Below are 23,963 nucleotides of genomic sequence, written 5' to 3'. Positions count from 1 at the left end.
CTCTGCCCTGCTGTCCCCTCCCATCTGTGTCCCACGATTCTCCCCTCGCCTCCCATCCCATTGATATCCAGCGATTCGCTTCTGCCCTGCCCGCCCATCCAATCCATGTCCAGCGATTCTCCCCTCCCCTCCATGGCTAGTGACTCTGTCCTTCCTACTGCCCTGCCTTTAAGCCATCCATCTTACCTGAGGTCGTAGCGGCGGCAGGCAGACTGGGCTCGAATCGCCTCCAGACTTCCCTTGCCTTCCCTCTCAGTGTCCCACCCTACTCTGACATCATTTTGTCTTTACACGAGGGCAGGACACTGAGACGGAAGGGAACACTGTAGGTGAGCTGACGTCAGCATGCTGTTACGAACCCAGACAACCAGGCATCCAGAGAAGCAGAGGTACAAATTATTATATAGATGTTTTAAATGGAATATGTTAGCTTTTAGAAATGTGCATAGCAAATGTCTTTTTACTGTGTTCAGTAGAAAAGGAAATGCATTTCTGTTTTATGTCTCCAGTGTTGCAGTAATGCTAAATTAACTCTTGGGGTTCCCATTCAATTTTTGTCTAAATATTTTTATTTTTAATTTGTGATCCCTTGTTCTGTATTTGGTGAGGGTCTGTTGGTGTGATAGTAATGGCAGGTGGGAAATCAGAGAGGAGGCAGAGGAGAGGGAATTGGGGAGGGGACCCTCCTTTATTTTCTGACCTTGGCTCAAGCGGGGGTGGGGGCGGGGAAGGATGTGGGACTACCTTTATTTGCACATGTTTATGTATGCAACATCAGTAATCTACTATAATAAAACTCACCCTCAACGTTCTGAAGACAACGTTCTGAAGTCACTCAATTACTCCCTGAAGGGTTCGTGGATTCATGGTGGTGAAGCCACTCCACTGACCCGTGCCCCGCCCATGCGTCAAACGTCTGAACGTTGTCTTCAGAACAGTAAACTAAAGGAAGGGATCGCAACCAAGCAGGTGGAGGAGTAGGGTACTCCTCCCCCTGCCTAGAAAACGAAGCCCACCAACCTCCAGACCCACCCGCGGAAAAAATCTGGAGGAAAACCACCTCCAAAGCTCCGGAGTCCAAATGACTCCGGACACCAGTGTTCGAGGACCAACCCCCCCCCCCCCAAGCCACCCACCAAAGCTGCAGTTCGAAAGAAGCCCCGCCCACAGAATGCAGGAGGTGCAACACCCCCGCAACACCCCCCCCCCAAGCCACCCCACCGTCGCGTTGTTTTGCCAGCGGGGGACCCGAAACCCCGCCAGCAGAAGTCCTGTGTTGTCTGCTGAGTCTCACTCCAGCGATCTTCGGCATTGCTAGCCTGTGCAGGGCGGGGTTCTGTGCGTCTGACGTCCTGCAAGCACACCAGCAGGGACTGCAGGCACTACCCAGAGAACCGGAACACATGGACTGGAATCCCCCGGACTGGAGGACACAAGACTGGAACACTGGACTGCAATTCCCCGGACTGGACTGGAACACACACCGGACCGGAACACACTGGACTAGAGCACACTGGACTGGTCCGTACAGCTTCACCTGCGCTTGGCCACTAACACCCCAAGGGTTGAGCACTTGGGTTCGAGTGGCCGGCAGGACTTACTGGATACCGGATGACACAGGAACCAGGACTGCAAACAGAAGTACTCCTAAACCTAAACTGATCTACGTGCTCCCAAGCCCTAAACCAGCAGGAGTGTTCCTAACAGTAAACTGACAAAAAGACTTCCTAAGCCCTATACTAAACAAGCTAAACACAAAACTAACAAGCTTCCTAAGCACTACTCTAGCAAGCTAGATACAAAACTAACAAGGAGTTTCCTAAGCCCTACCCTAGCAAGCGAGACACCAAACTAACAAGGTGCTTCCTACAGCACCAAAACCCAAACAGCAAAGACTGCAATGCTCCCAATAGCACAAACACCAGGAGTACTTCTAACAGGCAAAATCTGTAGTGTTCCTAACAACATCAAACCCTGAAGTACTTCTAACAGTAACAGAGCTTCCAAGCCCTACACACAGCAATGCTTCCAAAACCAAGAGGGAAAAAGCAGGGGAACCATAAGGGAAAAGCAGGAAAGCTAAACACACAAACACCAGTGCACACTGCACTAGCAGGAAAGCTAAACACCCAAACACCAGTGCACACAGCACTAACACTAACCTGGACCTAAGCAAAAGCAAGCAGGGAAACTAGACACAAAGTCAGAAGTGCACACTGCACCACCCTACCTAAAGCAAACACCACCGTTGCAAAGGCTCTGAAGCAGGGTTGCCAGCTGGGAAAAATTTTCCCAGCCCAAAACCAGCCGTAAACCCGGCTAAAAACCGCCCGCAGCCAACCCCCGCCCCCGCGTCACCGAACCCCGCCCCTGCATCACTAACTCCCGCCTCCCGCATCACTAACCCCGCCTCCCGCATCACTAGCCCCGCCCCCGACGTCACCCCTAACGTCAACCCCGCCCCTGAAAGGCTTCTATTGGACCAAATTGGACCAATAGAAGCCCCGGCAGCGGGAAAACTGGCCAATCGGCGGCCGCGAAAACCCACCCAATCCCGCACCGCGGCCGCTCGAAAACCCCGCCCAAATCCCCGCAACCCATGCGATTCGAAAATTCCCCGCAGCCGTTCCCGAAAAGCCGCCCAATTCTGCGGCTTAACCGCAACCCTGCCGACAGTGCTCTGAAGGAAACACCACCACTTCCTTATCAAGGCCCTCCTGATGATGTCACACTCCCTAGACCTAGGCAAAAGCACACTGACCCAGAGAGGCCCAACCCACACCAATACAACACCGTGAAGCACTTGAAGCCAGTACACCCAAAGAGAGGTAGAATTAACTCAGTCCACCCACCAGCTGTAGTAAGTGAGACAATTAGAGTCATGCTGCTGGAAGCTGCCAGCACAGAGAGACAGAGCCAGCTCAGAAAGGACAGACAAAAGAAACAGAAGCCAGCTAAGAAGCTGACCCCCAGGAAAGAGGTAAGTTTGAGAGGGGTTCTGACACCAATCATAACACCCTCTCTCTCATCTGGCAGCACTTTCTGAAACCCCATACACACACACACACTCACTCACTCACTCACTCCCTCTCTCAACTGGCAGCACTTCCTGAACCCCCCCCCCCCCCCCCACACACACACACACTCACTCTCTCTCATCTGGCAGCGCTTCCTGAAACCCCATACACACACACACACTCACTCTCTCTCTCTCTCATCTGGCAGCGCTTCTTGAACCCCCTGCCCCCCCCCCCACACTCACACACTCTGTCATCTGGCATCACTTCCTGAACCCCCCCCACACACACTCACTCTCTCACTCACATCTGGTAGCGCTTCATGAACCCCCGCACCCCGCTTCATTAACCCCCCGCACCCCTCTTTTTCCAAGCTGAACCCCCCAACACATCCCCCCACCCCCCCCTAACACACACACTCTCTCTCTCTCCCCCTCCTCCACACACCAATGGCTTGGGTGCAGTGGCGGAATCTCAGACAACAGAGAGAGAGGGGGGGGCCTGACACCAGAGAGAGAGAGAGAGAGAGAGAGAAGGGAGGGTATCTCTGTCACACACACACTCTCTCTCTCACATAGCTCTTTCTGACTCTCACACACTCTGTCTCACACTGTATCACATTCACTCTCTATGTGTCACACAGTCACTCACACACTCGCTTGGTCGCATACACTCACTCTCACAGAGAATCTGTGTCTCACACACTCTCTCTCGCACACACACACACTCTCTCTCACTCTGTCTCACATACGCACTTGCACACACTCTCATTCTCACACACACTCACACCCAGACTCACTCTCTCTCTCTCACACACACTCACACTTTCACTCTCTCTCTCACACACAGTCACTCTCACATACACTCTCCCAAACATACACACTCCGAGGAAATCCTTGCTAGCGCCCGTTTCATTTGTGTCAGAAACGGGCCTTTTTTTACTAGTATGTTAATATGCTCATGTCCATAACTTTATAAGGAAAAGAAAAATTTTCTTTTTTTTTTTAAATAAGTTTATATAAAGAATGATAAAGATGGATAAATACTACATATCACTTTTGGAAAAATAGGGTTGATAATTTCATTGTTATTTATTTTTCACAAACAATATTTAGATTGCCAATAGGAGACTGGGGCTCATTTTCAAAAGAGAAGGACATCCATCTTTTGACATAAATCAGAGATGGACGTCCTTCTCCCAGGGACGTCCAAATCAGTATAATCAAAACCTGATTTAGGACGTCTCCAACTGCACTCCGTCGCAAGTTGGCCAAAGTTCAAGGGGGTGTGTCGGAGGCGTAGCGAAGGTGGGACTTGGGCATGCCTACCATTTGGACGTCCTTGACCCATAATCGAAAAAAAACAAGGATGTCCCTGATGAACACTTGGACATTTTCATCCAGACCTATTTTTCTTACGACTAAGGCACAAATAGGTGCCCGAAATGACCAGATGACCACCAGAGAGAATCGGGATGACCTCCCGTTACTCCCCCAGTGGTCACTAACCCCCTCCCATCCTCAAAAAAACATTTCAAATATGTCGTGTCAGCCCTGTATGCCAGCCTCAGATGTCATACTCATGTCCATGACAGCGCATGCAGGTCCCAGGAGCAGTTTTAGTGGGTACTGCAGTGCACTTCAGACAGGCAGACCCAGGCCCACCTACCCCCCCCCCCTTACCTGTTACATTTGTGTAGGGAACAGCGAGCTCTCCAAACCTCACCACAAACCCACTGTACCCATATAGAGGTGCCCTCCTTTCACCGTAAGAGCTATGGTAGTGGTGTACAGTTGTGGGTAGTGGGTTTTGGGGGGGCTCAGCACACAAGGTAAGGGAGCTATGTTCCTGGGAGCAATTTATGAAGTCCACTGCAGTGCCCCCTAGGGTGCAAGGAGTGTGTCCTAGCATGTCAGGGGGCCCAGTACACTAGAAATGCTGGCTCCTCTCATGACCAAATGGCTTGCATTTGGTCATTTTTTATATGGACATCTTTGGGTTTCGAAAATCGCCCGAAAGTCAGAAACATCCATGTCTAGGGACGACCAAATCTAGGGACATCCAATTTAAGGATTGGACATCCCTGACAGTATTTGAGACACGAAAGATGGACATAAGTACATAAGTACTGCCACACTGGGAAAAGACCAAGGGTCCATCGAGCCCAGCATCCTGTCCAGGACAGCGGCCAATCCAGGCCAAGGGCACCTGGCAAGCTTCCCAAACGTACAAACATTCTATACATGTTATTCCCGGAATTGTGGATTTTTCCCAAGTCCATTAGTAGCGGTTTATGGACTTGTCCTTTAGGAAACCGTCTAACCCCTTTTTAAACTCTGCCAAGCTAACCGCCTTCACCATGTTCTCCAGCAACGAATTCCAGCGTTTGTTTACGCGTTGGGTGAAGAAAGATTTTCTCAGATTTGTTTTAAATTTACTACACTGTAGTTTCATCGCAAGCCCCCTAGTCCTAGTATTTTTAGAAAGCGTGAACAGACGCTTCACATCCACCTGTTCACTCATTATTTTATATACCTCTATCATTTCTCCCCTCAGCCATCCATCTTGTTTCGAAAATACGGGTTTCCCCACCCCTGGATTTTACAGTTTTACAAGGACATCCAAATCACAACTTGGACGTCCCTTTCGAAAATGCCCCTCCATGTTTCATGACTTGTCTGGGAATATGTTTGACATGATAAATTCCTAGGTATGTATCTTTTACACCTATTTCGTTTATTTGATTTATTTATTTATATATATATTATTGACTGCTGTTTTTATTTTCATGTTAAATCTTTAGAGTTTGATATGTTTTATTATTTATTTTTTTGTAACTTTTTAGAACCCCTGATGTAGGCTGGTAGGGCCAAAACATGAGTTGGGTCCCCCTTTATTGTTTTAGAAGATTGTTATGATAAAGATCTTTCCTGAACACCATCTGCGAGGAGGTTCTTCTTTTTTGTTTCTCTACCATAGGCGTAGATTGACTGTTTCATTTGGGGGGGCAAAAAAATGGGCGGAGTATATTAGCATATCATTTGCATATATACATATGCAAATGATATGCTAATATGGAGGAAGGAAATGAAATTTACAGGCAAACTATCACAGATGCACATTTCAAAAAGCTGACACATTTCAATTAATAATTATGAATAAAATAAACTTTTATTTACCTTGTTGTCTGATCATGTAGTTTTTCTATTCGCTTTGATCCAGTGTCTTCTGTTTTATGCAGTGTCTTCTTTCCAGTAGGCTTCCCTCTGCTCCACACCCCCAGTCCCATCCATCTCTTGCTCCTTCCCTCTGCTCCCCACCCCTCCCAGTCCAACCATCTCTTGCTCCTTCCTCTGCTCCCCACCCCCTCCCAGTCCCATCCATCTCCTGCTCCTTCCCTCTGCTCACTCCTTTCCAGTCCAATCCAATTCCTAGTCCTTCCCTCTGCTCCCCACCCACCCTCCCAGTCCCATCCATCTCTTGCTCCTTCCCTCTTCTCCCACCCCTCCCAGTCCCATCCATCTTCTGTTCCTTCCCTCTGCTCACCATCCCTCCGTCCATCCATCTCTGCTCCTTCACTGCTGTGCCTGACCTCTCCAAATCCCATCCATATCGGTCCATCCTCTGCTCCCCACCCCTCGCAGTCCCATCCATCTTCTGTCCTTCCCTCTGCTACCTCCTTTCCCAGTCCAATCCAATCCTGGTCCTTCCCTCTGCTCCCCACCCACCCCTCCCAGTCCCATCCATCTCTTGCTCCTTCCCTCTGCTTCCCACCCCTCCCAGTCCCATCCATCTCCTGCTCCTTCCCACTGCTTCCCACCCTCCCAGTCCCATCCATCTCCTGCTCCTTCCCTCTGCTCACCTCCTTTCCCAGTCCAATCCAATTCCTAGTCCTTCCCTCGCTCCCCACCCACCCCTCCAGTCCCACATCTCTTGCTCCTTCCCTCTGCTCCACCCTCCCAGTCCCATCCATCTTCTGTTCCTTCCCTTGCTCACCATCCCTCCGTCCCACCCATCTTGCTCCTTCCCTCTGCTGTGCCTGATCTCTCAAATCCATCCATCTCCTGGTCCATCCCTTGCTCCCACCCCTCGCAGTCCCATCCATCTTCTGTTCCCCCTCTGCTCACCTCCTTTCCAGTCCATCCATTCCTGGTCCTTCCCTCTGCTCCCCACCCACCCCTCCCAGTCCCATCCATCTTGCTCTTCCCTCTGCTTCCCACCCTCCCAGTCCCATCCATCTCCTGCCTTCCCACTGTCCCACCTCCAGTCCATCCATATCCTGCTCCTTCACTCTGCTTCCCCATCCCTCCCATCCAATTCTGGTTTCCCTCTGCTCCCCACCCACCCCTCCCAGTCCATCCATCTCTTGCTCCCTTCCCTCTGCTTCCCACCCCTCCCAGTCCCATCCATCTCCTGCTCCTTCCCACTGCTTCCCACCCTCCCAGTCCCATCCATCCTGTCCTTCCCCTCTGCTTCCCACCACTCCACCCTGACCCTCACCTGATTCCTCAGTCCCATCCACTCGCCCTTCACTCTGCTTCCCACCCTCCCAGCCCATCCAAGATTCTCGTACTTCCTCTGCTCCCCACCCACCCTCCCAGCCATCCATCTCTTGCTCCTTCCCTCTGCTTCCCACCCTCCCAGTCCCATCCATCTCCTGCTCCTTCCCACTGCTTCCCACCCTCCCAGTCCCATCCATCTCTTACTCCTCCCTCTGCTCGCCACCCTCCCAGTCCCATTCATCTTCCTCTGCTGCCCCCCCACCCCCGCGAGGTCCAGGATCGTGACTCCATTACCCCTCTCTCTCCCCCTCCCCCCCGGTGCAGGCAGCAGTCTTCTTCAACCTTTCTGGTCCTGGCAGCGGTAGCGACATATACACGCTGCCTTCGGTCTGCCCCGGAAGCCTTCTCTTCAAGTTCCTGTTCCCACCTATGCGGGAACAGGAACTTGAAGAGGGCTTCGGGGCAGAGCTGAAGGCAGCGTGTACGTCGCTACCGCTGCCAGGAACAAGAAAGGCTTAGAGAAGATTGGTGCTGCCTGCACCGGAGGGTAGAAGAGAGGGGGTAGATAGACACGCTCGTCTCCGTCCGCCTTCGCTGCTTCCCTGCCTTCTCTGTCTGCGTCCCGCCTTCCTCTGATGTCATTTCCTTTCGTGGCGGGACGCAGACAGAGAAGGCAGGGAAGCAGCGAAGCGGACGGAGACGAGCGCGTGCCTGCTTGTTTTTTTTTTTTTTTTTTTCATTCTAGCGCCAGTCCACGTCCTCGTCGTTTGGGGGGGCGATTGGCCACCCCTCGCCCCCCCAGTCTACGCCTATGTTCTCTACTGTTTGATGCCTGGCATTTTTGTTGTTGTTACATTTGTACCCCGCGCTTTCCTACTCATGGCAGGCTCAATGCGGCTTACATGGGGCAATGGAGGGTTAAGTGACTTGCCAGAGTCACAAGGAGCTGCCTGTGCCTGAAGTGGGAATCAACTCAGTTCCTCAGTTCCCCAGGACCAAAGTCCACCACCCTAACCCTAGGCCACTCCTCAGTGGAGTTCTTTTTTTTCGTTTGTGTTTGACTTCACTATTTGAAGAACTACTATGGCTTCTGAGCCATGGGATGATGTCCTTAGCCTCAGTGGGGAGAGGCTGCAAAGACTCTTTCTTACAAGAATCCACACATTTGGAAGATGAGGAACAACCAACAGAGTCTTTAATTGATAAATGGCCAGATATGATCAAGATTAGAAAATTACAACAGATCGTAGAATTATGAAAGAGCCTCACCTGTTCACTGATAATGAATGTTTCCTCAACCAGTGGTGTTCAATTTTGAACAATTGTTCTTTGGATCGCATGATCCTCATTATTGAAACATCTAAGAAAGGAATGAGTGTTTAAGACCTATTGTTGCTAATGAATTAGAATGAATTAGAAATAAAGAAAAGCAAAATCTGTAAATTACAAAGAGACAAGGAAGACTATATTTATCCTTGGTCTATACCAAAGATGATTAAAAAAAAAGAGACATTTCTCTAGATCCAGATCACGCTTTAGAGACAATAGAAAATATGGAATTAATGATGTTGAATTAGAGACAAGCCAAGCGAGTAGATTCACCAGTGTTGGGAACGAGAAAAGAATAAGAGTGTTTTACATCTCCGCCTTCCAGTCCAACTAATACTCCAGTAGAAGGCCCATCTAAAGATTTTTAGACAACGAGGCCAGGACCTTTGAATTCAACAGATCAGAAGATTACAGGATACAGACAGACAGCAATATCCAAAAGAGTCGAGGCAGGGGCAGAGGTCCCTACCCACAGGGACGGTATAGCCAGAACTACCAGATACAGGACAATGGTAGAAGATACCCCTAAAATAAATGTATCCAAAGTTACAGATCATCAAATAACCGTCTTTAAAAAAGGCCTTTCTTTTGTGCCCACTGCTAAATATGGTTCATTCCAAACCAGAGTCAATTTATTTCGCTTTTATAGGAAACTAGTAAATAAGGCCCGTTCTGACGCAAATGAACGGGCGCTTGCAAGGTTTTCCTGGGAGTGTGTATGTTTGAGAGAGTGTGTGTGAGAGTGACTGTGTGAGAGAGAGAGTGAATGTGCGAGTGTGTGTGTGAGACAGAGAGTGTGTACGAGTGCGTATGTGAGAAACAGTGACTGTGAGAGAGAGTGTTTCACACAGATATACTGTGTGTGTGACAGTGTGTGTGAGACAGAGTGTGAGAGAGTATGTGTGCAATACACAGACTCTCTGTGAGTCCGAGAGAGTGTATGAGAGCGAGTGTGTGAGACCGACTGTGTGACACATAGAGAGTGAATGTGGTACAGTGTGAGACATAGTATGAGAGACTGTGTGAGAGAGAGAAAGACACTGACCGTGAGAGAGTGTCTGTGACAGCGAAAGTGTGTGTGTGACAGAGATACCTCCCCCCTCCCTCTGTGGTCTCAGGACCCCCTCCCACCTCTCAGGTCTGAGGACCCCCTCCCCCTCCTCTGGGCTCAGGACTCCCTGCCTCTCCCCTCCTCTGCGTGGTTGCAAGCACCGTGCGAGTGTGTGTGACTGAGAGTGAGACTGTGTGCGAGTGTGTGTGTGTGATTGTCCTCTCTCCCCTGCCCCTCTACAGCCACCCAGGCGATTCTCCTCTCTCCCCTGGCCCCCCCTCCAGCCACCCAGCTATTCCCCTGGCCCGCCCTCCAGCCACCCAGCGATTGTCCTGTTTCCCCTGCCCCCCTCCAGCCACCCTGCGATTCTCCTGTATCCCCTGCCCCCCCCTCGAGCCATGCAGCGATTCTCCTCTCTCCCTGCCCCCCTCCATCCTTCCAGCGATTCTGCTCTTCCCCTGCCCCTCCTTCAGCCACCCAGGGATTCTGCTCTCTCCCCCTGCCCACCCCTGCAGCCACCCAGCAATTCTGCTCTCTCACCTGCCCCCCCTGCAGCCACCCAGCAAATCTGCTCTCTCCCCTGCCCCCCCTGCAGCCACCCAGCGATTCTGCTCTCTCCCTTGCCCCCCCCCCCCGCAGCCACCCAGCGATTCTGCTCTCTTCCCTGCCCCCCCTGCAGCCACCCAGCTTTAAGCACCTCCAACGTTCTGAAGCAGCTGACTCCGTGGCTTCCTTGAAGGTTTCGTTTGTTTGTAACGGTGTTTACCCACTCTCGACGTCATGACGTTTGACGCGAGGGCGGGGCAGAGAGACATGGTCAGAGGCGATCTACACCATTACGAACCCACGAACCCTTGAGTGAAGCCACGGAGTCAGCTTCAGAACGTTGGAGGTGCCTTTTATTATAGTAGATTACTCATTAAAAAAATTTTTCTGATAACATGGGAGAACTTAGTGACATGTCTCTTTTAAAAGCTAGATCCAAGTGGATCCCTCCAGGTTTAACAGATCCTGTGATTTTTACATTTTATAAGTGTGTCCTAGCTGATATTGAAAGTTTCGAAAAGAAAAAACGAAAAACTTTTTATAATTTTAACAAGATGAATATTCTGTTTTCAGGTCTTTGTCATGAAGTCACGATATTGTTTTTGAAGCCAGCAGACAAAGGGGGAACAACTGTTATTCAAGATAGAGATCATAGGAGCCAACTTTTCAAAATGATTGGGGGTGCTGAAATATTTTTTTTTTTTACAGAGCAGTGCGTCCTCTCCTCCCCCCATCTTAAAATCCTGTCTACTGCAGTCTTCACCTGGGTAGTGGCAGCGCTACTTATAGGCTGCCTGCAACCTGCACCAGGACTTCTTCCCTGAACAGTCCCCACCCCTCAGTCCCCCTGTACTGTGCAAATATAAAGAGATGCAAATTTCAAAAACTGACATATTTCAATCACTATACTATAGGTTAACAAATACAAATAAAACAAAAAATGGAAAATATGATATCATTTAGTGGACTAAATACATTTTTCAATTAGCTTTCAAAGGCCAAAACCTCTTTCCTCAGGTTAGGACAGTATACTGCTGTTATGGTATTCTGTTCTGACACAAGAAAGGAGGGTTTGGTCTCCAAACATTAGTCAAAAATGTATTAAAATTAGTCCAGTAAAGATATCACCTTACTTCCATTTTCTGTATTATTAACACAGCTACCACACTACTTTATCCTAAACTAAAAATAAAATTCATTTTTTCCTACTTTGTGGTCTGGCCGTTTACCTGTTTCTAATTGTGTTGGTCCCAGTCTCTTGTTTCTTCTTTCCTCGATCTTTAACTTTCCCCCCTTTCCATCCAGCATCTACATCCTCTCTCCCCCCTTTCCTTCCAGCATCTGCCCCCTCTCTCTCTCCTTTCCATCCAGCGTCTGCCCCCTCTCTTCTCTCTTTCCATCCAGCGTCTCCATCCATGTATAGTTTTTCTCCTCTTTTCCCTTTCCCTCATCTCTATCAGTATGCATCTCCTTCCTCTTTCTTCACTCCCCTCCATCCATATGCAACTCCTTCCTCTCTCTTCCCTCTCTCCATCCATGTCCACCATTTTTCCTCTCTCTCCGCCCCTCCATCCATGTTCATCTCACTTCCTCTCTTCTCTCTCCTCCATCCATGTCCAGCATTTTTCCTCTCCCCTCCATCCATGCGCATTTCCTCCTGTCCTCCTTTTCCCTCCATCCATGTCCAGCATTTCTCCTCTCCCCTCCATGTGCATCTACTTCCTGTCTTTCCTCCACTCCATGTCCAGCATTTCTCCTCTCTCCCCTCCGTCCATGTGCATCTCCTTCCTGTCTTTCCTCTCCTCCATGTCCAGCATTTCTCCTGCCCTCCCCTGCATCCATGTACAGCAACTGTCCTCTCTCTCCTGCCCTCTCCCCCATCCATATCCAGTAATTCTCCTCTCCCTGCTCTCCCATCCATACTACTACTACTTATCATTTCTAACTGTAAAGGTCTAAAATACAAACTAATGCATGCATCAACCTTTTCCTATCTGAGTACACAATTCTGGAATGCACTGCCGCGCAACTTAAAAACGATCTATGAACTAACTAACTTCCGCAAACTACTGAAGACCCATCTCTTTAACAAGGCATACCACAAAGATCAACAAATGTGAACTCCTCTACATATATCCAGTATTATCTTACTATATTTGCTTATTATACTAATACTAGTATAAAAGGCCCGTTTCGGTAGGCAATGAAACGGGCGCTAGCAAGGTAATCCCCCCCTCCTGCAGCATCCTTCCTGTCTCCCCTGCCCCCCCTGCAGCCACCCATCTGGTCTCAGGACCCCCTCCCCACCAACCCTCCTCTGCCTCTGCAGCCACGCATGTCCAGCGACTCTCCTCTCCCCCTGCCCCCCTGCAGCCACCCATGTCCAGCAACCCTCCTCTCCCCCTGCAGCTACCCATGTCCAGCGACCCTCCTCTCCCCTGCCCCCCCCGCAGCCACCCATGTCCAACGGACCCTCCTCTCCTTTCCCCTTGCCCCCCCTGCAGCCACCCATGTCCAGTGACCCTCCTCTCCCCCTGCCCCCCTGCAGTGTCCCTTCTGTCTCCTCTGCCCTCCCCTGCAGCCACCCATTTGGTCTCAGGACCCCCTCCCCACCTCCCTCTTCCCTGGCCCCCCCCCTCGCAGCCATCCATGTCCGGCGACCCTCCTCTCCCCCTCCAGCCCCCCATGTCCAGCGACCCTCCCCTCCCCCTCGGCGTATCACCCAAACCCCTACCCCCCCTCCCTCGGGCACATCAACCCCCTCGCCACCCCGCAGCCGCCAATACTAACGCTGTCCGGCCGCTGCTGCGTCTCCTGTTGAGCAGCAGCGGGCCGGTACAAAAAGAAAAAAGCCCCAAAAAGATTTTAAACCTGAACACGGCTCCGTAGACAGCCATCTGGCATTGGCTGTCATCTCTGCAGCCGCTCCTCCTCTCCCCTCTGATGTCGCTGTGCTCCTCCGGGGTCTTCCTGCAGGGCAGTGACTTAGAGGGGAGAGGAGGAGTGGCTGCAGTGACGACAGCCAATGCCAGATGGCTGTCTACGGAGCCCGCGTTTCAGGGTTAAAATCTTTTTTGGCTTTTTTCTTTTTGTACCGGCCGTTGCTGCTCCACAGGAGAAGCAGCAGCGGCCGGACAGCGTTAGTATTGGCAGCTGCGGGTGGCGAGGGAGTTGATGTGCCGGTGGGGGGGGGGGGGGGGGTAGGGGCTTTGGTGATGCGCCAGGGGGAAGGTCTTGGGTGATGCGTCGGAGGGGGGGGTAGGGGCTTGGGTGCTGCGCAGGGCAGAGGGGCTTGGGTGTTGCGCTGAGGGGGGGCACTGAGAGCTGATTGGTAGGCAGGGGGAGGAGTAGGGAAACACGCTCCGCGTGTTTCCTTACTCCTCCCCCTGCCTGGCTCGCGGTTTTGCAGGGCAGGGGCTTGGGTGTTGCGCCGAGGGGGGGGGCACTGCCAGCTGATTCCCAGGCAGGGGGAGGAGTAGGTACACAGTATAAATTATCACAAGAACAAAATATAAGAAAACCAATGGGCTGCATTAGGGGCTTATGGCCCATTTATGTTTAAACAAAAGAAATCTGCAAGAAACAAAATATTTTATTTTGACTAATAAAACCACTTGCCCCTGAAACATGTTCAAACAGAATAATCCATTTGTGTATCTAAAAGGTAAACTTCTACAAACAGATTAAGATCTGATTCCATGTGCCCCAATGAAAGGATAGTTTAATTCTACATCCATTTAATTTCAATATATTCCATCATCATCTTTATAACACAAGGCTTCCCAAGGTAGATTACAACAACAGTTAAGATGAACCCATCAGGAAACAGGATATCCTCACTGAAATTTGGCCATCTGTATTGTATACAGACAGTGTATTTATTTATTTTTTTAGTGTGGAAAAATGAGCACAAAATACAGAGTTTAAGATTGCTGTTTCTACCAGCTATAATAATTTTTAAAGATGTTTTAGTGATATTCAATTGTTATTTCATGATATTTATATTATAAGGGAAGCTTTCAAATAAATAAAAATTCTGTCCAATAAGTAAAAAAAAAAACCGAAACAAAAACTTTTGTCCTCCACCTTTTAAGGCACTGCCTATCCAATTGAAACAGCTTTAGACTTGTTACAGATGGACCAAGAAAAAAAAAAGAAAATAAGAATGTGGATGCAGCAGCGCATAGGTTGACTGCTTGTTTGGTTTGAGTGTTCACTAGAGGACAGCTGTGCGGGGGAGTGAAAACAAAGATTAAACAAATTGGTTTCCTTGCTTACTGTGGAGTAGATAGGCTGCCTGCAGCTCATCACGTCAAACCTCCTTGGTCCCCACAGTGTCCTTTGCCTGCCGCATCCTGCCTACTGCCTGCAAGTAAGTAACGATCCGGTCCGAACTACGGCGGGGGGGGGGGGGGGGGGGGGGGTTGAAGGAGGGAGGGCAGGGAGAGGGAGCGGATACGGGAGGGAAGAAACAAAGTTCAATGCATGGGGCAGTGGGAAGGGCAGCAGCAGGGGAGAGAGAATCAGGAACTCAGACGATGTACACGAACCTCTTGCCTGCAGTGCAGCACGAGGAGGCAGGGTTGCCACACACCACGCATGCACCAATATCAGGTGACAGCTGGTGTGTTGGGCATGTGTGCCTCCAGCCTCCTGCTGCAATTTGTGAAAAAAACCCCCATTCAAGTCCCAGCTGAGAGCAGAACAACCGGCTCGCTAAATTGTTCAAAAATTAACAACCGGCTCTGCAGAGCCGGTGCGAGCCGGCTCCAGCACACCACTGCTTGTATTTATTTATTTATTGCATTTGTATCAAACATTTTTCCCACCTCTTTGCAGGCTCAATGTGGCTTACAATACATCATGAATAGTGGAAATATATAATAAGATCAACAATTAGTATTATGGAAGGATCTTGGGTAAACATGATAAAGAAAAAGTATGATCCTATATAATAATTCTCACCTCCAACGTTCTAATGTGCCTGGTACCATGGCTCCCTCGGAGGTGGTCTGCTAGGCAGTTTAGAATGCACTGACATCAGTGCAGGAGTGGAGGAGTGGCCTAGTGGTTAGGGTGGTGGACTTTGGTCCTGAGGAAGTGAGTTTGATTCCTGGCACAGGCAGCTTCTTGTAACTCTGGGCAAGTCACTTAGCCCTCCATTGCTCCATATAAGCTGCATTGAGCCTGCCATGAGTGGGAAAGTGCGGGATTAAAAAAAAATAATAATAAATAAAACTCTTGTCTCTATCTGGTAGATAATAAAAGGCGCTCATTGTGAACACTATCCACCCTAAAAGGTTGTTTTGTGGCTGTACATGAAGAATTATGATATTGACTAAATACGTGTATGTGTGTGTCCCTAGTCCTGCATCCTAAGTTTATATAATCCTTTCAAGAAATCCAGTTAATCTTCTAACTTATTATTGGAGCATAACCGCAGAGTCATCGTATGGTCGCATCTTCAATATCGTAATACTAGTGCCCATCTAAGGAACAGCCAGGTTATTTTGAGTTAGTCTTCACTTGCTTCCTTGTGCCGCCATCACTATCCAGCAGGTAGGCAGGTGTCTTAAAAGATGGAGGATAAAGGATTTTTTTTTTACATTAAAAGAAGGTAAATTTGGATGTAAGGATTGTTTGAAAGCACGCTCTCTCCAGCCAGCTCTGCAAATGTTTTTTTTTTTTGGTGGGGGGCGCAGAGGTGGACGGGGAGGGGGCGCAGATGTGGACCAGGGAGAGAGCCTGTTGTTAAAAATTTACCAGCACACCACTGAATACATGGCATACGCAGCGCTGTACACCATACACAAAAGACAGTCCCTGCTCAAAGAGCTTACAATCTAGAACCAGATGCATCCATCATTCTGTGTTCACTGCAGTGTGGCACAGGTGAAGAGTAACCATACCACACATTTATACAGAGCCCTGTCTGATTTTGCAGGGCACATTCTCCACATACCATATTCCAAGACATAAAGCAGCACTGAGGCTCTGTGAGGAGCAAGAATTCTGTGCTTTTTATTCTACATTTCATCCTTTTCTCATTTGAGATTGTATTTCGAAGGAAACACTGTGCATATTTTACTATTTATGGATAGTTCCCTGGTGCAACCACCATTCTTCAAATTATGCTCAGAATACAATGTATAGTCTACTACACAAAGCTCAGGAGCAGCTGGTTCCAATAGTAAACGAATAAGGCTTAACATACCACTCCTATTAAAAGTGCAGCACAAAGACACTAACTCTGCCCAGATCCTTGTTAATGTCTGCCCAAACTTCTGAACAGGCTACTTCTTTTCAAAATGCAAAGTGATTTTTCTACATTCTCTGGCTACAAGAACCATAAACTCTTCTTTAGCATTTCAATTAAAATTTTAAAACAGAGAACAAAAATTTTTTTTCTTGCCATTGCACAATCTCCTTTTGGTTTCTCATCAGTTATGTGTCACAGCAGTTTAAGGTTCAAACGACATTTGACCTTTGTAAACATTTGTAACAGCAGCCAGAGATAAAACAGAGCATCATTTAATCGGGAAAGACTCAGTGCTTGCAGTCTGTTTGAGGGGTATAGGCAGGAGTTCAAGGAAAGTACAGCAATATATAATGAAGACAAGGCAGGAGAAATGTATTAAAAAAACATTAAGACAAATAATAGTCAAATCTGAGTTAATGTAAAACTCAAACAAGGAGACAGAGGTTTAGAACCATGGCCATTAATTGAAAAGAAAAAAAATAACCCTAAACATGAGCCCTTAGGACACTTTAGTCCTCACTTTCAAAGACACATTTTTTCACTAAATAAGAGGACGACACAAATTAAACTTTTTCTACCTCCTGTTAGTTTAAAACCTATTACTTGATTTACCTGACTGAACAGCAGTGAAAGCAGAGCAGAGCAGGCTCACCTCTTCAGTCTTCTCCTTCCCTCTCTCAGCGTCTCGTCCTTGCGTAAACAGGAAATGAGGGCGGGACGCTGAGAGAGGGAAGGAGAAGACTGAAGAGGCGAGCCTGCTCTGCTCTGCTTTCACTGCCGTTCAGTCAGGTAAAATCAGTTTTAAACGCTGGCTGAGCTGCAGGAAAGCAAGGAGGGCAGGTTTCAAAATATTGGGGGTGTTCGAGCACCCACGGAGTTGGCGCCTGTGATAGAGATAAGTATGTGAACGAGGTGGAAAGACAAATTCTTGACAGACAATAAATACTATGTAGAATTAGAACAAGATCCCATCGCACAGCATCAAAATGAGATAGGACAGTTAATTAATTCGGCATTTAGCGAAGGATATATTACACCAAAGGAAAGAGATTTTCTTACAGTCAAATTTCCAACAGTTCCAACCATCTACATGTTACCAAAAATACACAAAACATTAGATAATCGTCCTATTATTTCAGCGAACAGTTCTGTATTAGAACCACTTTCTAAATTTGTTGATTACTTCTTGAGACCCTTTGTCCCGCTCATCAAATTGTATGTCCCATGTCCAGCATTTCTCCTCTCTCCCTTCTCCTCCATCCGTGTGCATCTCCTTCCTTTGTCTTCCTTCCCCTCTATCCATCAATCCATCCATGTCCAGCAACTCTCCATTCTCCACTGTCCTCTCCTCCAGCCATCCATATCCAGCAAATTTCCCTCTCCCCTGCTCCTTCCATCCATCCATGTCCAGCGATTCTCCTCTCTCCCCTGCCCTCCTTTCCAGGTCCAGCAATTTCTCTTCTCTCCTGCCATCCCCTCCATCCATCCATGTCCAGCCTCTCTCCATTCTCCCCTGCCCTCTCCTCCATCCAGCCATATCCAGCAAATTTCCTCCCTCCCCTGCCCTCCTCTCCATATCCAGAAATTTCTATTCTCTCCCCCTGCCCTCCCCTCCCATCCATGTCCTGCGATTCTCCCTGCCCTCCCCTCCATGTCCAATGATTTCTCCTCTCGCCCCTGCCCTCACCTCCCATCCATGTCCAGCGATTCTCCTCTGCCCTCTCCCCCATCCTTGTCCAACGATTCTCCTTTGACCCCTACCTTCCCCTCCCATCCATGTCCAGTGACTTCCCCAGCTCCTCCTTTTCAGTCCCCGAGTTCAGTTCCAACCCAGCCCCTCGTTCCCGCCCTCAGCTCCCCGACAGCCTTCCTCTCCGTTCCTGCCGTGCTGTGATTCAACCTTTTATTTTAAGTCGTAGCAACGGCACTGCAAACAGCACAGCGGGCTCACCTCCAGCCTTTCCCTTCCCTCTCAGTGTCCCACCCTCGTGGAAACAGGAAATACATCATCAGAGGAAGGCGGGAACTGAGAGGGAAGGGAAAGGCTGGAGGTGAGCCCGCTGAGCTGTTTGCAGTGCCGTCGCTGTGACTTAAAAGGTTGAATCGCAGCGCGGCAGGAACGGAGAGGAGGGCTGTCGGGAAGCTGAGGGGGGAGGAGGGACTGAGAGCTGCCTGCAGCCAGGTTGCGCCGGCCCTGTGTTTGGGGGGGCAATGCCCCCTTCCCCTCCAAACTACGCCCATGGTGCAAACCTTTCTAAATCGCACCTGACTCCTGCTTGCCTGAAGATAAAGCTCTGTTGCCAGCTGAAACACTTGTAGGGGGATGATCAGAAGCAAACGCCGGCGCTAGAGGCTGTTAGAGCCATACTAGCACCGGCGTTTGCTACCGCCCCATGATCAGATCCCTTGAGCGCGTGAAGCAACGCGCTTGAGGGCTCTGAACACAACTAGCATGCTAAACAGGGCTAAACATATTCATCCCCAATGATCAGTGACCTGCACGCCAAAGATTGGGTCGCTGGCCGCGGCAAACCCTACGCCAGCTCCGAGCTGGCGTTAGGGTTTGCAGATCATTGGGGAGGAATGGTGAGCCCTGTCCAGCATGCATACCAGTATCACATACCATGTTAAATGAGTTTATCTTGTTGGGCAGACTGGATGGACCGTTCAGGTCCATTCCCCCCAACAAGGCAAACCTGCCAGTGACAGGGGGCTGGAGGTTCGGCGGACCTCCAGTCCCCCAACGATCCCCCCCCCATATTCAGGGAGGGCTGGAGACCTGGTGGGTCTCAGCCCCCCTAACTCCCTTCAACTTGTGCAACCAGTCCCTGGTGGCCCGGTGGGTGACCAAACCCTCCAAGCGCATCCAGGATACACTGGGCAGGGCTGGGCGCCGCCATTTTGCGTCGTTGAAGTAAGAGGAGGGAGGCAGGCTACCTCCCTCCTCCGACCCACAAGGTAGGGGGGTAGGGAGAGGGGGGGTGGGTAGGCAGGGAGAGGGAGGGAGGGTGGATTGATCATTGGACCAACAGGGACCCTTTGCTGGAGACCCTCCCTGAACCAAGAGGGGGGGGATCATTGGAGGTGGACCGGCGGTCCAGCGGACCTCCAGCCCCCCCTGTCACTGGGGAGGGGTTTGGTTGCCCACTGGGCCACCAGGGACTGGTTGCACATGTTGAGGGGAGTTCAGGGGGGCTGGAGACCCACCGGATCTCCAGCCCTCCCTGAACCTGGGGGGGGGATCGTCGGGGGGACCGGAGGTCCACAGGATCTCCAGCCCCTGTGTTTGACAGGTTTGGGCTTTTGACAGCCCAGACCTGTCAAACAAGTGCAGGAGGATTGTGCTGACAGCATGTCCAGGCACAATTCTCCCACACTTTTTCCCCATGATCAGAGATAATTGCGTACTTAAATTTGCATGCAATTATCTCTGATCATCGGTGCGGTAAAGCCCCGTGCTGTTTGGAACAGCGCGGGCTTTTGATCATTTGGATGTTGGCGCCTGACACCAGCATCCTCATGATTATCTAAAAATTAGGAAACCTTTCCTTCTCTCGGTGAAGGTGCATACTCCCAACTGTTTCCACTAACTGATATTGTAGCCTGAAACAAATGCTGCAAAGTTTGAATCTCTTCTAATGTTTTGATGTGAAGAAGCAATGTCTAATCCAATTAGATAAAACCCTTCCACGAGGAAAGGAGAAAACAGCAGTGAAAAAGGGACAGGAAGGGATGGGGAGGAGAAGAGGAATCAGACTGTTCCAAGTATCATCCCTACTCCAGGTCCAATTCAATTGCTTCATGCTCCTTTTTTTGGAATGGAGCTTAAAACCTCAAGCGATCAGGAGCTGCTTTAGACAAAAGAGCCCAGGAGCAGAATAGTCCAATCATCTCAATTGCTGGAGACAGAAAAATACTCACAGAACACAGAAATTCACTTCACCAGAGTGAATGCAGCTATTACCTCAGAAACAACCCAAATTCTCCTTGCATTCACTGCTGTCAGCAAGTGCTTTCTCTAGTACAGAAGTCAAAAGAAGAAAAAAGAGAGCCTCGTGGCAGGTGGGAAACAGAAATACTCAACACCAACAGGTATACCCTCAAAGGACCAATTATATTGCAATACCAGTAGCCCTTTAGCCCTTCTCCACATAAATTTGATGGTCCTACCCCCTAACTTCTGATAACTAGTTACCAACCAGCTCAGATGTTAAAACTAAATCCAAACCACGAGCTGCACTGTAACCATCTACCACCAACTGCTGGAGACAGAAGTATACTAAGTTGTCTGAGTTGTACAGAGTTCTATTAGGGAAAGCATAATTCTGTACTCCTCTATCTCCATCTGCTGGTAGCTGGACACAAACCCACACGTCCTGGACTCATCTGGTATGCATAACAAAGAATCTCTTTTTCAGTCTGGGTTTCATCAGGTGGTATCACGTAGTTGTGAGGACTCATATTCTGCATGTCCTCAAAGAAAAGAAATATGCACAAAATAGGGAAACTGTAATAAAGTGAAAGAGGGAAAGAAAGAGAAAAACAGAAAAGACTGAGGAAAAGTTATGGAAAGACAAAAACCAAGAGACAGAGGTCTCACCATCAAACTCTGGCTTCACCAGGTCCAGCATTTGGCAAAGCAGGTCATGAAAGGGTAAAGGTTCAATGCCCATATTCTCCATTTTCTGGCACTGCTCTTCATAGAAATACTCCAGCTCATACATGGACAGAACACCATCCCCATCCAAATCCATGCACCGGTACCAGTACTCAACACTGGGAAGAAAGCAGAGAAATATTTATAAGGAGGATTGTAAACTGGTTCCAGATTCACACAATTTAAGTTGATCAGGTCCTGAATGGAATCAATTGGATGTAGAGACTTTTAATTCTGATCTTGCAATTGCAATTCTGAAAAGCACTGGGCAAACACTGGACTTGACTAACCTTTTCAGTTGAATCTGGAGCCAACTGGCAAATGTCTCAATGAGGATTCTACTTGATGCTGGGGAGAATGTGGAGGAGGATTTCTACCTCAGTGGTGCACCTGATGGGATGGGATGGGATGAGATTTGAAAATACCTTCTTGTTTGTAGGATAAATGGAATATGTGAAGCTGGCAACCAGACTTGTCAGCTAAATTAACCAGAGAGCACTGAATATTAGTGCAGTCCAATTACCAATTAAAGTCAAACGACTCCCTCAGAATGCCTACTACACTGTCTCTTTGGTACTGGCTAAATTTTATCCACCCATAAAATATAAAAGTCAGCAGGGCTGAGGGGAGGGGGGGGGGGGGGTGTCTACATTTTGAAATGGGAAGATTTGTCCAGGTAACTCCTAAAGGTGCCTGGACAAATCTTCTGAAAGTACCAGCTTCCTACTTAGAACAATATTTTCAGCCTGCAATGAAGATCTTGCTGTTAGTTTGTTTCTACCATTACAGCCTGGTCTAAATAGTTACCATTATTAGTGAGCTTCCTATTTTCCCAGTACATAGTCTACCAGAAAGATTTGACTCTGAGCACCTGTATTCCCAGCAGAACTGGCAGACAAGATATGTCAACTACATACTGGCATCACTGCCTACTAGACAACTTGGACACATGGATGTCAATATTCAGCCATTTAGTCAATGCATAATTTGAAATGTCTATTTTAGAAAGTTTCAAGGTATACATTTATTCATCAATATTAACTTTTTAAACAGCATCCTTGAATATACATATATATCTTGGGTTATCAGAAGCTTGTAAAGTGGTTCATAATGTAATTTTGTCACCAAAACGGTTGCCATTGTTACTACTTCTGCCGCTTTTCAGATGGTTATCCCGATCCACAGTGAGGAGTTGGTTCAGTGTGAAGGATTACTGCAGACCAATTTCCTCAGGAAACAGGTAGTGGAACTGAGAGGAGCTGGCAAGACTGAGAAGCATCAGTGACAAAAGAAACTACATTGATAAAACGCTTCTTTAGGCATCTAGGATGGATAAATCCAGCAGAGAGGATGATGAAACTGGCGTGTGAGATAGTAGCTGGCACAGAGTACCAAAGCCAGTATATCTGATAACCTAAAGGCGCCCCGTATAAGAGGCTTTGGGAGGCTAAGCCTCCCCAGCCCAAATGCAACCTTCCCAATCTCTGGCGGCAGCATATGATATAAACTGGAGCTTCCCCTCCCCGCGCTGCCTTTCTGCCCGACTCTCTGCTCCCCAACCCAGTGGCCGTCAATAAACAGACCATGCGCGGGACCATAGAGCTCCGCTACACGTCGCTGACAGTTCTGCTGGTTCCCGCCTGAACAGGATGTTGCATCATAGAGGGTGGGAGCAGAAGAGCTGTCAGCGCCGCCGTGCAGCGATCCATGATGGCCCCGCGCACAGTGTCTGCCTACTGACGGCCACTGAATCAGAGAGACAGCGGGTACTTTAGAAGTTATTTAAGGTGCTGCGTGCTGGAGAAGCAGATGCCATTGGGATCATAGGCAGTCGGTGGCTAGGGGGAAGAAAAACGAGAGAGAAGATAATGCTGCAGCTGGAGGCAGGAAATGGGAGGAAAGAGATAGGATGTTGGGGGAGGGAAGAGGCAGAGACACAATGCTGGATATTTGGGGGAGGGGGCAGACAGAGAAGCAAACCTAGATGTTTTGGGGGAGAAGAGGCAGAGGGCAAAGCTGGATATTAGGGGGAGAGAAGAAACAGAGGAGCAAAGCTGGATAATGGGGTGGGGGAGAGACAGAGGAGCAAAGCTGGATAGTGGAAAGAAAAACAGGCAGTGCTGCATGGTGGAAGAAGAGAGAGAGGGAGGAGCAATGCTGGAAGGTGGGGGAGAGACAGAGGTGCATTGTTGTATGGAGAGAGACAGAGAGGAGATCCGTATGGTATGTGAGGTAGGGTGAGGTGGGAAAGAGAGAAAGAGGAGATCCTGGGTGCCTGGGGCAGGGGAAGAGAGAGAAGAGATGCTGCATGGCAGGGAGGGTGAAGAAAGTCAGATGGAGGGAGAGAAACAGAGAGGAGATTATGACAGGCAGGGAGAGAGACACACACACAAGATCCTGGGTGGTGGACGCTTGGAATGCCCTCCCGCGGGAGGTGGTGGAGATGAAAACGGTAACGGAGTTCAAACATGCGTGGGATATGCATAGAGGAATCCTGTGCAGAAGGAATGGATCCTTAGAAGCTTAGCTGAAATTGGGTGGCGGAGCAGTTGGGGGGAAGAGGGGGTGGTGGTTGGGAGGCGAGGATAGGGGAGGGCAGACT

At 49.1% G+C, this 23,963-nt stretch overlaps 1 protein-coding gene across 1 annotated transcript in view; it reads right to left on the bottom strand.

Annotated features, from left to right (window-relative positions):
• The window catches only part of PPP2R3A (protein phosphatase 2 regulatory subunit B''alpha), a 1,495,967-nt gene that overhangs the window by 464,268 nt on the left and 1,007,736 nt on the right, over positions 1 to 23,963 (bottom strand). Inside the window, 1 exon segment of the mRNA XM_030217215.1 lies at positions 21,305 to 21,480. Within this exon segment, the coding sequence (XP_030073075.1) occupies positions 21,305 to 21,480 (176 nt within the window).

The sequence above is a fragment of the Microcaecilia unicolor genome, chromosome 10, assembly GCF_901765095.1.
Source record: "Microcaecilia unicolor chromosome 10, aMicUni1.1, whole genome shotgun sequence".
NCBI lineage: Eukaryota > Metazoa > Chordata > Amphibia > Gymnophiona > Siphonopidae > Microcaecilia > Microcaecilia unicolor.
The sequence above is the reverse complement of the archived record's forward strand: the minus strand, read 5'-3'. Positions and strand labels throughout refer to the sequence as shown.